The sequence below is a fragment of the Otolemur garnettii genome, unplaced genomic scaffold, assembly GCF_000181295.1.
Source record: "Otolemur garnettii isolate 467f Iridium unplaced genomic scaffold, OtoGar3 scaffold00025, whole genome shotgun sequence".
NCBI lineage: Eukaryota > Metazoa > Chordata > Mammalia > Primates > Galagidae > Otolemur > Otolemur garnettii.
Genome location: NW_003852420.1, coordinates 13,272,418 through 13,285,236, shown reverse-complemented (window position 1 = coordinate 13,285,236; position 12,819 = coordinate 13,272,418). Strand labels below are relative to the sequence as shown.

Here is a 12,819-nt window from a genome sequence, read left to right as displayed (position 1 = left end):
GCCGTCATTGTTGTTTGGCGGGTCCGGGCTGGGGGTTCGAACCTGCCACCTTAGGTGTACGTGGCTGGCGCCTTAGCCGGTGGAGCTATAGGCGCCGAGCCAAGAATTCTTTAGTATTCTTGCAATTTATGTGTAAATTTGAAACTTCATCCAAAAAAATGTTACAGAGGCTTTTGGTGACCATCAGAAGCCTTGGGACCACCTGTCCCCAACCCCAAGGCACTCTTTAACTCATTCTTTTTTTTAATCACACTTTTCACTGGCAAGTTATCCTGTACATTTATTTAATAACAGTACCTAATATTTGTTGTGTACAAGACTCTTCTAAGTGCTTTAACTGTAACATTTCCACGAATCCCTAGTGTTCCCATCCTACAGGTGTGGAACCAGACACAATCTGGTTAACTTGCCAACGTTACTCATGTGGTTTGTCTCCAATCCACCAAATCTCAAGGAAGGCAGAGACTATGTTGTCCACTGTTCTTTTCCAAACCACTTAGAATGGTGCAGAGCACATTGTAAGCGTTCAATACATATCTGTAGATTCACTTAACAAATATTGGGCATCCACTGGACATTGGTTTATAAAGCAGTGAAAAACCTACCCAAAAATCTGTGCTTAATTTTACAGTAAGAATAATTTACAGCCCCACACTCAATTAGCCACCCTTTCTCTTTCATTTGGTTCAATCATGCCTGAGGATTAAGTATTTTATCTATTTTGCAGAGGAAACAGGATCAAGGTGGGGCAATGATTTGCGCAAAATCACTGGGGAGAAGGAACGGTCCGGATTCCAACTTGCAAGATTCTCACGCCCGAGCTAGGAATCAATCGAACAAATCAAGTCAATCACCCAATCAGTATTTATTGAGCCCCTGCTGCTTGCGGTTAGTCTTCACGCAGGTCAGGCGAGAAGAGGTTGCGGTGCACAAGCAGCTGCACGGACTGGAAGGCCGCCGCGGATCACGGGAATTTGGCGCCTATTTTTTGTTGGTTGAACGTTCTCGCCGGTGATTGGGCCCCAGCGCGGCGTGCCGGTGCGCCCGGCTGCGGCTGCTCAGCCGACCTTGGCAGTACTCGGGAGGCTCAGAACTCGGCTGGCCTCCCGGGGGATGGGCCACCAGGAGTCTCCACTAGCCCAAGCGCCGGCGGGAGGTGCGGCTTATATAAAGAGGTTATGTAAAGGGCTCAGCTGGCGCGAACACGTGGAAAGCCACGGGAGCCCGCAGGCCTGGGCCTCCCCCGTGAGCGCCGCTGCCACTACTGGTGCGGCAGCGTTACCCGTCGCACGTCCAAGCCAGACCACTGCCTCCCGCGCCTCTCGGTCCCGGGGGCAACTCCGGCCCGGAACGGACCATCCCCAGGCAGGGGCTCCAAAGGGGAAACGGACCGCCCGGAAGTGGAGGTGCGCGGGCCAGGTAAGGGCGCGGTCCCAGTAGAGTCAAGCGCGGAAAGTGAAGTTATCTTTGCTGCCTCGGCGTTTGGGGAAAGGCATTTGGGTCCTCGGCTTGTCGCTGTCAGAGAAACTGAACTTTTAAGCCAATCCCCTCTACCCGCGGCCCTTGGGGACTTGGGCCAGTCCGCTGAGCTCCGTTAGGGCTCAATTCAATGGACTGTTTACACCCGGGAGAACACAAGGCGGGACGCAGGGAGAGGGATCCTGGAGGAGATCAGGCAGGGAAAAAAGAGTTCAACAGTCTAAATAGCTTCTTAAGGCAATTTTTGTAAATTATCAATGTAGCCAATTCTTGTTCTTACTATTGCTATATAATAAACTAACGGAGAAATCGGAGAGTTTCAGCATTTCTTTCCGGTTCCCCCTCTGAGCCACTGGCCTGTGGTTTCGTCTTCCCGCTTTCCCCTCCCCTCCCCCGTTCAATCAGCGGCAGTGGCTTCCGTCTTAAAGGGGCCGCGGCGGCCGGAGGAGGAGGAGGTGGGACGCTCCGCGGCCTGCGCTCCTTGCCTCCCCGCTTCGGCCTGGTCGTTTAACCGATTCTTTCGTCCGCAGGTCACAATCCAAGGTCCCGCTCCTCCGCGTCCCGGGGCCGGACGGAGGGATGAGGCAGGGGGGAGCTGGGCAGCGCCGTTGCTGCTCCCCCCGCTGCCTGCAGCCATGGAAACGGGGAAGGACGGCGCCCGCAGAGGTACACAAAGCCCAGAGCGGAAAAGGCGAAGCCCAGTGCCGCGGGCGCCCAGCACGAAGCTGAGGCCGGCGGCGGCGGCCCAGGCCATGGATCCAGTGGAGGCCGAGGCTCCGGGCGAGGCCTACCTGGCGCGGCGGCGGCCAGAAGGCGGTGGCGGTTCTTCGCGGCCGCGCTACAGCCTGTTGGCGGAGATCGGGCGCGGCAGCTACGGCGTGGTTTACGAGGCAGTCGCCGGGCGCAGCGGGGCCCGGGTGGCGGTCAAGAAGATCCGCTGCGACGCCCCTGAGAACGTGGAGCTGGCGCTGGCTGAATTCTGGGCCCTGACCAGTCTCAAGCGGCGCCACCAGAACGTGGTGCAGTTTGAAGAGTGCGTCCTGCAGCGCAACGGGCTAGCCCAGCGCATGAGTCACGGCAACAAGAACTCACAGCTTTACCTGCGCCTGGTGGAGACCTCCCTCAAAGGTAGGACACCGTGGGCCATCTTGCCCACCCAGGGCCGGACCTTACCCCCTCTGGACGGCTCGGTTCAAACTGTCCCAGATACCTCTAGGCCTCGGTCCCGGTCCTGCTCCTGTCACCGTGGGCCCAGGCATTCCGGGCCTCGCTCTCTTAGTGTCCAGGGTCAGCTTCTGGCCCAAAAGCTGGCTGGATTTTTCATAACTGGGTTTTTCACAACAAGAACCCATTTAAGCACTCGATAAATGTGAGCCATCGATTATTAAGTGTCTAGCACTTTCAAGATCTGATTGGGAAGTAGAGGTGGCTGGGCTCAGAGTTGGTGGCAGAATTGCAGAACCCTCTCACTATGTAGTGCCTCATCCTTTTTCCCTCCCAAACAGAAAACTTTAATGGATCCATCCACACTATTTTCTCTTTGGTTCCAAGTTTCCTGACACCCACCATCTCTTCCTCCCAAACTCTTGCTTATTATCCTGCCTTTTCCTCTGAGACCGATCCCTCCAGCCCTTCATCCCAAGCAATCAAGCAAAACGACAGTTTTCTGGCTTGGTCCTCTGAGGCATGCTGACTAATAACCCCCACAGGTGGGCATATAGCTGTCACATAACAAACCTTCTACCATCTTTCCCCTTCATTTTATATTTTAGTCTTTTTTTTGATCTCTGAGCCTGGGGGAAGTGGTTTTATTTTATAAAGAAAATGGGGGTCATTGAGGCCCAGGTCTTGCAGTCCTGAAAGAACTACTCCTGGTTTCTGGGTTTTAACTACAGTTTTCATCCTAAGTACTCAGTACTCATAAGCCTTATTCAGACTGCAAGGTAGCAGGGAACCTGATCAGAGAGGAGAAAGGCAGTGGACTAGGAAAATCTGAGAAGACTTCCTGAGGCAGGAGATTCCAGGGGAAAGGTTACTAATCTGAGTCCCAGCTATGGTCTGAGTTCTGACATGATTTTAGGTAACAACTTTAAAAGTAGATTCTTTCCCCTTTCTATAAATAGAGAAACTCAAGCTTACAAGTGAACAACTAATAACTTGATTAAGGTTAATCCACTTGAAAGGAGAGGACCGTACTCCTGATTTCCTTATACTTATCATAGCTTAAGTGCTGTGAACCAGGATCTGTCTCAAATGAAGGCCTAGATCCTCTCAAAGTATAATGCTGTCCTCCTTCACCTTTAAGAATAGGTTAGGATTTGGGGGTGGGGTTGGAGAGGGTGGTTTTCTAAAATCTTGTTTGGAGGTTTTGTGCAACTTTAAGATCCCACAGGCCTATCCCAACAGAACTCCTTATCTCATTTCAAGTCCCTTATTTGACTGGTGGTTTGGGAGATGTGGTCACTTTCACCTGGGGTCCTTTTTAAGACATCTACTTTTATGTGCATCCTTGTTCCATCCATTCTGTAAAAGTACCCTCTTCTCAAGTGGAATATTTTTGTTTCTTTTAAATCTTAAAAAAAAACTCTTCCTATAGGGTGGCACCTGTGGCTCAAAGGAGTAGGGCGCCAGCCCCATAAGCTGGAGGTGGCAGGTTCAAACCCAGCCCTGGCCAAAAACTGCAAAAAGAAAAAAAACCTTTTCTATGAGAGTGGGATCTCTTATGTTGCTCAGACTTATCTCCAACTCTTGGGCTAAACCCCTCCCACCTCAACTTCTCAAGTAGCAGGGATTAGGGTATGTACCACTGTCCCAGGAGATTCTTTCCCTAACCTGTATTCTGGGAGCTCATCACTTACTTTGAAATCCTTTTATTTTCAGACTTTCTCCTGCTGTATGGTTAATGAATGGTTTGGATTTACAGCACTCCCATGGGATGTAGAAACTTGGCTTTGCCAAACACTTTATCTCTCCTTAATTCATTGATGCCAGTCTTGAAACTTCAACCTCAGTTTGAAGCCCTTGCATACTCCCCCAACAAATACTATTTAGACTTTCCTCCCTTGTAGAATTTGTTAAAACGTCACAGGAAACAAAGGCAGCATAACATAGTGATTAATACTATGGACTTTAGGGTTAGATTAACATAAAGTCCTGGCTTATCCAAGGACTGACTACACAAGACATGGGACAAGTTGTAAAACTTGTGAGGAACATTCCTTTAGATGAGGTACCTATGGCATAGGGCTGCTGTGCAGACTGAGGGTGCTCAATAAGTGCTCCAGATAAGGAGGAATTCACTGCTCAGTAAGTTCAGGCTGCCTTCTGTATCCTCTTCTGCCATCATCTCCTTCAAGATTCACAAAGTTCAGGTTTCCCAAACTTGTTTGACCATGGAACACACTTTATTTCCTGTGTTGTCCGCAATCCTAAATTGACAAAAACACTAGTATTTTTATCTTCCCTTTATAAGCTAAAATTGAAGCCTAGAGAAATATTTTGCTTTAGGGCACACATTTAGTGTTTCCCTTTCAGTTGGTTATTAGAGTCTTTAAAATATTTGAGTCTCTACAGTGTTCTAGGCTCACAGGTAGAAGAGTGATGAAAATGTGCATTGTCTCTGCTTGTGAAAAGGCCATTTAAGCTTACATATCATGTGTTAATTTAGCAAGTAGTAAATAGGCGGTAGGAATTTTTTGTTAATTTTACAGTGGAGAACGAAGACCCAGATCACACCAGATTAAGTTTTCCTAACTCGACCTTCCAACATTTAGCAGTCTAGGTCTGTCCTGGGGTCCTGTTTGCAGCATGCATTATAATGCCACCCGGTAAAGTAAGAGCTGGAAGGGATCCTAAGAGATAACCTGGCTCAGCCCTCATTAAACAGAAAGTCCTTTGCAGTCCCTCTTTGCCAGGTTTCCTGCAATTTAGAATGATTTTGAAATAGACCAAAAAGTGTTAGCCTGGCTCATTTTCAACTTCACCCAAAGCTGAGTCCATACTGTGGTATTTGAAGGGAAAGGGGGGAAGAAAAAAACAAGCAAATTATTCCTTGCCCCAGAGGAACTTACATTTGAAAAGATTGAGGACTGGTGTAGGACTTAAATACTTTCAAGGTCACTAGAGGAAATGGCAAATTGGCTCATTAACAAGGGCTTTGTACAGAATTAAGAGAGAATGGGGAGTTAGCTTAGAAGGTGGGCTTGAGAAATGTTTGCCTAAGACCTTGTTGGGTAGGCAAGGAAGGAACAGAATGAATCTTTTTCACTATTGAGTCAGTAGAATTTTCTCCCTTCAGTTTCAACTTCTTAGTGAATACACATAAGGCATTTCCATAGTCTCAAATTATTCGGTGTATATAAATTCCAATATCAAAAGAAACTAATGGAATGCTGCCCTCCATCTTGCCTGTTTGATAAACTTGTGCGCCTTACCTCTTTCCTTTCTGAGCATGGAGCCAGCAAGCCCTATCCAGGAAACATAAAGAGCAGAAGCTATAGGGCAGGAGTCCTCAAACTTTTTAAACAGGGGCCCAGTTCACTGTCCCTCAGACCGTTGGAGGGCCGGACTGCGGGCCCCAGGACCAGTTAGCTGCTAAGCAGGACAGGTAGCGGCAGCAAAAACACCCGGCGGCCGGATAAAGGTCCTAGTTGGGCTGCATGTGGCCTGAGGGCCGTAGTTTGAGGACCCCTGCTATAGGGGTTAGAAGAGGTCTTAGGTGTCTGATCTGGCCTCGGTTTTACAAGGAAGAAAACTGAAGCCAAGAAAAGGAACAGGACTTGTTGGAAATGAGGAATGAATTGCAGCATTCAAATCAGCCTCCCTGTCTTTTTTAATCCAGATTAACAGTCCTATAAATTACTTGGTTGTTGGGTTGGTGCCTGTGTTTGTAATTGCTTAACTTGGAAGTATTTTTCACATAAAAAGTAGCGAAGCCATCAGTGGTTTGCTTTTTAGCCTCTTGTTTTCCATTGCTAAAGGACCCTGTCTTGAACAATCCTAAAACAAAGTTTAAGATCCTGCTGCTTAGAAGACATCAGGCAAACCTGATTCAATGTCAAACTCAGAGATTGTGTTGCTTTCTCTAATGCGTGCACTGATCCTTCTAAGAAACAGCAAGCATAAACAAATCTAGGGCAAACTCTCTCATAAAACTGAATAATTCTAACTTTGGAAGAGCTGGAGTTTAGCTTATCAACTTGGTAAGACACTACCAGTCTTGCTTCACCAATTGATATTTACTCAACTCAAGATCCTTTTAGGGGGCTTGAGATGGCTGGGAACCTAGACCTTGGGAAGTAATCTTGTCAGCACACCAAGTGGCTGCTGTGAGCTCAGGGTATTGTATTTGTTTCCTTCATGAGGTGTGAGGAGGACACATGCCCAAATGAACACAATGGAAGGTTATAAGTGGCAGCATCCTAGAAAACAGAGTTTCTCTGGGAGTTGAGTTACAGGCATTGGGGAGCAGAGAAAGGAAGTACCTGAGGAAGGAACGAGTGTTGGGGGACCAGGGACTTAGCAGTAGATTAGTTGTCAGCCTGCAGACTCCCATGGAAAATAGCTAAGCAGATAACCAGGTCAGGATATAAGCCCAGGCATTTGAACTTGAATATGCTGTCTTACTGTGGGGACAAGTGGCTTAAGTTCTGCATTCTTCTATTTTTCTTGGTTGTAAAATAGACATATGTTTTACTTAGAAACTAATGACTACTATTTATTGTTCATTGTGTATTATTAATCAGTGCTTGTGGCAGTGCTGTTTCTGCTGGTGCCTTCTGTTGGTTGCTTGTGCCAGGGACTCTATCTGCTTTCTGGTTTACTTCTTGAATGTCTTAGGCGACAGCCATGCAGACTTCTCTCTTGCTCTTGACTGCCCCTCTGCCTTCTATGTGCATTGGGGCTTTTAGATTTCAACCCAAGAGATGGAAACATCCTTTCCTTAACTGAGAGCCTTGGTTGATTAGAATTGCATTGGGTAAAGTTTTTTATAGTATAAACTCTCAAGGAAACCTTGGCTTCCTTAGATCTGCAGTTCATTTTTCACCTCATTCAGCCTTTGGTGGCTAGGAACACTTGTTAGTCCTACTCACAAATCCTGGATCTTGACCTAGTTGTCTTTAATTTGTGTACTCTGCATGCCTTACCAATACTTTCCCTATTTTTCATCGCTCCAGCTCATAGTTCTTACCTTGATTTATTTTAATCTTGATTTATTTCACCCCATTACGGAATGCCTGCTATGTTACATGTGTGGTGTGCTCTGGGAACCTGGAGGCTTGATGTCATTCCGCCCTGAGTGCCCAGTCTAATGGAGGAAATGGTTATTGAGCAACCGATGTTTTAACTTCACTACAGCCTTTAAGAGGTGCTCTAGGGAACCCACCTGCCACAGTCTAGGGAAACTAGACTGTGTTTGGGGGAAGGAAGGATGAGTTGTAAAAGGGTAAATCCAAAAAACCCTCTGGCAAGAGCTGAAGCTTAGGCATGTGGCAAGGCCTACTGCATGTGGAGAGAGATGCTTGAGCTCCAACTGCCATGGGTTAGGGTCACTCCCTCTCTGCCTGGCTGGTGGAATCCACATTTTTTTCCTCTTAATTTTTTTTATTAAATCATAACAATGTACATTAATACATTTATGGGGGACAATGTGCTGATTTTATATACAATTTGGAATGCTTACATCAAACTGGTTAACATGGAATCCACATTTTTATAAGATTCCTGTAATGTTCCTAGTAGTAATAAGCAAGCTTTTTGTAGTATTATCATATTCATTCTCATTTAATCGTCTATGACATTGTTTTATTTATTTTATTTTTTTGAGACAGTCTGACTCTGTTGCCCAGGCTAGAGTGCCATGGCATCAGTCTACCTCATAGCAACTTCAGACACCTGCGTTTAAGTAGTATCCTCCTGTCTCAGCCTCTAAGAATAGCTGGGACTACAGGCACCCACTACAATGTCCAGCTAATTTTTTCTATTATTATAGTAGAGAGAGGGTCTGGCTCGTGCTCAGGTTAGTCACAAACTTCTGACCTCAACCATTCCTCCCACCCTGGCCTTCTAAGTGTTAGTATTACAGGGGAGTGAGCCACCACACCTGGCCTGAAATTGATTTTGTAAGTTAGCCCAAGAAAATCAATGTCAAGTAGCTTGTCAGGTATGACACTAGTGACCGTTTGGGGTCTAAGATTTACGTCCAGATGTCCTTTCTAATTTCCATGTACTTGACAGGCTGCCTTGTGACTGTTGGGTGACTGCCAGTGTGTCCAGAGACATTGACACGAACACCAAATAGTTGTCTGCTCTTGTGAGCCTCATGCAGGGTGCTTCGTGTGTCACAATTAAGCTTTACAACAGCCCAGTGATGTAGGTGTTTCTTCTCAATTTATGGAAAAGGAAAGATTTTTGAGGTCTTAAGTTTGCCCAGGGTGATTGACATAACCATGTAAGTTGCGGGGACAGAAGGGTTGACCTCAAGCCTGGCTGGTTCCACCCTTATCCTTTCTGTTAGGCCCGTAGATTTGTTCTCCTTTGTAGGACACTATCTTGCCCTGGCAGCCACCATAACAGATGGTTAATTGTAGAAGTACCTTGAACATACCCTGTGGTGTTGACAGGGTCATGGTATCTAGCTTCCTTATAGTGACATGATGCTGCCTAAAATCCTTGAGCATGGGGCCGCATGCTCATCTTTGCTGGGAAGACATCATCATACTTGTCATCAGCCCTTCACGACTGAGCTCTTTAAAGAAAATATTAATGTATAATTCCTAGTTAATCAAAAGCAGGGATGGCCATAGTCACAACTTATCCAAACTTCATTTTTCCAGGTTCTCTTAATCCTTTTTCTTAAACATAATTTTATAATTTTATATTCTGCCTTTTTCCCCTCTTCATGTTAAAACATGCTCATGACATGTTATGTGACTCTCTCTTGGCTTTTTAAGTACATTTTTGTTGACCCTTCAAAGCATTTATTTGACCAATTGGCAGTACCATAATTAATAGCTACCTGTTCTTAGAGAGTTATTTCCAGTCCTTCACTTGTATTATGCTGTGTGAAATAATAGATGTGGGTGTTTGAGAGATGGGGTAGAATGCTCTGTATTCTTCTTTTCATCTTACAACAAGTTACTAAATTCTGTTGATCTTAAACCTCGGACCTTTTTCTCATCCCTGCCTCTCCTCCTCACCTCTTCTCTTACCAGCCCTCACTTTCTCTGGGTTTCGGAACCTCCCGATGAATCAGTCGGCTCTTAGTCTGTCTCTTGTCTCATCTCTGACCTCTCTTGCCTCCAGAGGGAACTTGTTTCATTCATTGTCAAAGTTATGCTCTGTCACCCATTAACGTTTCTGAAATTTGAAGTCGGCTTAGTGGTATGTCAGAGTGCTGTCAGCAGCCAGTGTGGCTTACTTAAATGGTTTGTCTTCACATTGCTGCCTTTTTAGATTCCACAAGCAAGGCACCTTTCTAGAGTCTATCAAGAACGTTTTAGCTCCTTCCCATTTCTTAAGTTGTAAGTCTGCTATAGAAGAGACTACTTGGGGCCCTGGAGCATGCTCACACCCCTGCGCTGTGTGCCCACCCTGCACTTCCTGGGAGATGCAGCTCAGGGGTCTCTCTCACATCCTGGCTTCTTCACCCCAGCCATAGGGCAGAACTGGGTCCTCTTCCTTTTTCTCATACCTGTCATCGTTCTGCTTGATTCCCAGATGCCTTTGTTAGGGCTGGGACTGGCTCTTAAGTCGCCTCATCTGATGTCTAACAAGCACTGTGTGTTCTGGAAATGTTTGAATGGAGTTGACTGGAACCTGGAAATCTTAACTTCTGGAGGCAGCTTGGAATAGGCTTGTGCAATCAGGTATTTTGTATCTGTTTCCAGCAGGTGCCCGTCTTTCCAGAGCTCACACTGACTAGGTCTTTTGTGGAGCCTGCTGCCGCCAGGCTTCTCAGTGAAGCAGGCTGTGTTTTATTGGAGACTGTCACACTGCTAATTTCCAGGAGTGATGAGCTATAAGACACCTGCTTGATTTTGTTCTTGGTGCTTGTCTTGGGTTTATTTAGTACTTCTTGTCTCCCTGTGAACTATGGCATAGAATGATTTGAAATCCTTAATTTATTTTGTGGTCACCTGGCTATCAAATTTGGGAAGAAGGGAGCAAAACCATCCTGGAGATGGGCCTTCCTCTCTTTAAAGTACATGTTGTCAGCCCTCTGTGAACTGGGGGACAGTTTTGTCGATGGAAGAACTTGCTCTGAGGGCTCATGTCCCACTCACCTACTTGAGGCAGTTACTTAGCTTTCTCAGCCTTGGTTTCCCCACCTGTAACGAGAGTCCAGGAAGACAAGACCGCTAACATCATGAGCTTTTAAAATCCAGGCACTCCGGCAGTCCCTGAGTTACAAACTTCAACTTACATACAACTCAAACTTATGAACAGAGGCTACTACAGATGATAGGTAAATGTACTTATTCCAACTTACATACAGATTCAACTTAAAAACAAATCTGTAGAACCTATCTTGTTCATAACCTGGAGACTAGCCAGAGTGCCTGAAACCCAGTGGTTCCTTAAAGGTTAATTTACCTCAAATGCTTATCTCCAAATATACAGTTTTCTCCCTGTGAAGAAAGGTACATTTGTAACTCTTATTAATCTTGCATAGCTGTCAGATTATACCAGACAAGGGAATTATAAAAGTTATGTGAATTTTGTTTCTGTCAGCTAAAACAACTAAGTTTCATGTAGGGGTTTTAGGGCTTGTTACATATGTCTGTTCTAGTTATACATCCTGAAACTGGGGAAATAACCACAGGGTGGGTTGGGGACCTACTGGGCCTACTGAGATGGGCCTGAGCTGAAACTCCGTTGATCACCTGACCTTCACCAGCCCTTCCCCTTGATTGGCCTGGTGGACCACAGTGGCATTTTGGAACTAGTGTTCAGTAATCCCCCAGAGTTAGACCATTTTTCCTTCCCCAATGCACAGTCCTTCTGGGGAGGCTGGAACTCTGTAAGAAATCTAACCCCTCTCCCCATCAAAACATTTGCAAAATGTGCCAGCATTTTTTAAAGTTAAGTAGAAAAGTCAAGCCATCCGTGTATTGCTAACCAGAACATCTGGTATAATTTAATAAAAGCTAAAGTAAAAATATAAAAGTGTTGGTGGGTCAGATGAAGGAAGTTACCCGGGAAATCAGGCATTTGTAAAGTTCAGGGTGTTCCAAAGGTCACCATTCATAGGTAAAATTAACACTCTTCATATTTATTTTATATTATATTTACATATCAACACGTAGAGAAATATTTTGTAAATATAATTTCCCACTTTCCATATGTATATTGACCTTTGGACCACCCTGTAGGTTGACATTCTAGCTGGCCTTAAGGTGTACATTTTGTTAAACCTACAGGGATGGGAATGTCATCTTTTTGGGTAATGAGATCACCCCTAATAAGAGTGGCCTGGTCTAGCTAGAACATGGGATTTTAGCTCTTACGGCCTAAGAAATATGTCTGAAATGGAATAATTCGTTTTCATTTTCTGATCTCAATTTCCTCTTTTGCCTGATATGTGAGAACTTTATTCTGTGGCCTTTAGCACTGGGATTACTGAAATCCCCAAGTTCTAAGGTTGGTTGGGATTTCATGAGATGGAAGATGGTAGTGTTGGTCAATGGGTTATTTTCCCAAATGTCTTCTCTGCAAAATGTAGCTGGTACCTGTGACTTAATTCACAGCGGTCCTGTGGCGTTGATGCCATTCTCGCATTTATAGATGAGAAGACATTTATCTATCAACACATTGGTCTTTGCTCTAACTTTTCCCTGGCGCCTGCCTGAAGTGAAGGATGGGAATTCTAATGGGTCTCTTCTGTTTCCTCATGAGTAGCTGGTGAAAACACATGCTCCTGGAGTAAGCCCAGGGGCTTTGTCTGTGCAAAGAAGTACTTTGGTCTCTGAGACAAGTCGCTGCATCCCCATTTTCCATTCTGTCATGCTTGCTGATGCTGTGTCTGATGCTGAGGAGACTTCTTCCTGTTCAGGGTTTTCCTCTCAACAAATGGCCCTTCCCTTAGCACATCCTGAGCTTAGCTCCCTCCTCAGAGCAAGTTACTCCCTCCAGGGGTCCCATCTCCTCTACCCACTCATTATTACTTTAGGACTTTTTAAAATCTTTTTCCTTTTCCCGGATTTTCATAACCTAGACTTACAGTCTGTTTTGCAGACTTTTCATTTTACTTTGAGTTGTCATAGTTACTAACTTTGTATATAAAATAATCATTATTCTCCACCCTTTGTTCACCCACCAGAAAGTTCACTGTTTTCGGCT

General features: G+C 45.5%; 1 protein-coding gene across 1 annotated transcript in view; it reads left to right on the top strand.

Moving 5' to 3' along the window:
- The first annotated feature begins 619 nt into the window (after positions 1–619).
- STK35 (serine/threonine kinase 35) overlaps positions 620–12,819 on the top strand; it is a 43,254-nt gene continuing 31,054 nt past the window's right edge. Inside the window, exons 1-2 of the mRNA XM_023512227.1 lie at positions 620–1,419; positions 2,010–2,607. Of these exons, the coding sequence (XP_023367995.1) occupies positions 1,114–1,419; positions 2,010–2,607 (904 nt within the window). The 5' untranslated portion in view covers positions 620–1,113. The remainder of the gene's footprint in view (positions 1,420–2,009; positions 2,608–12,819) is intronic.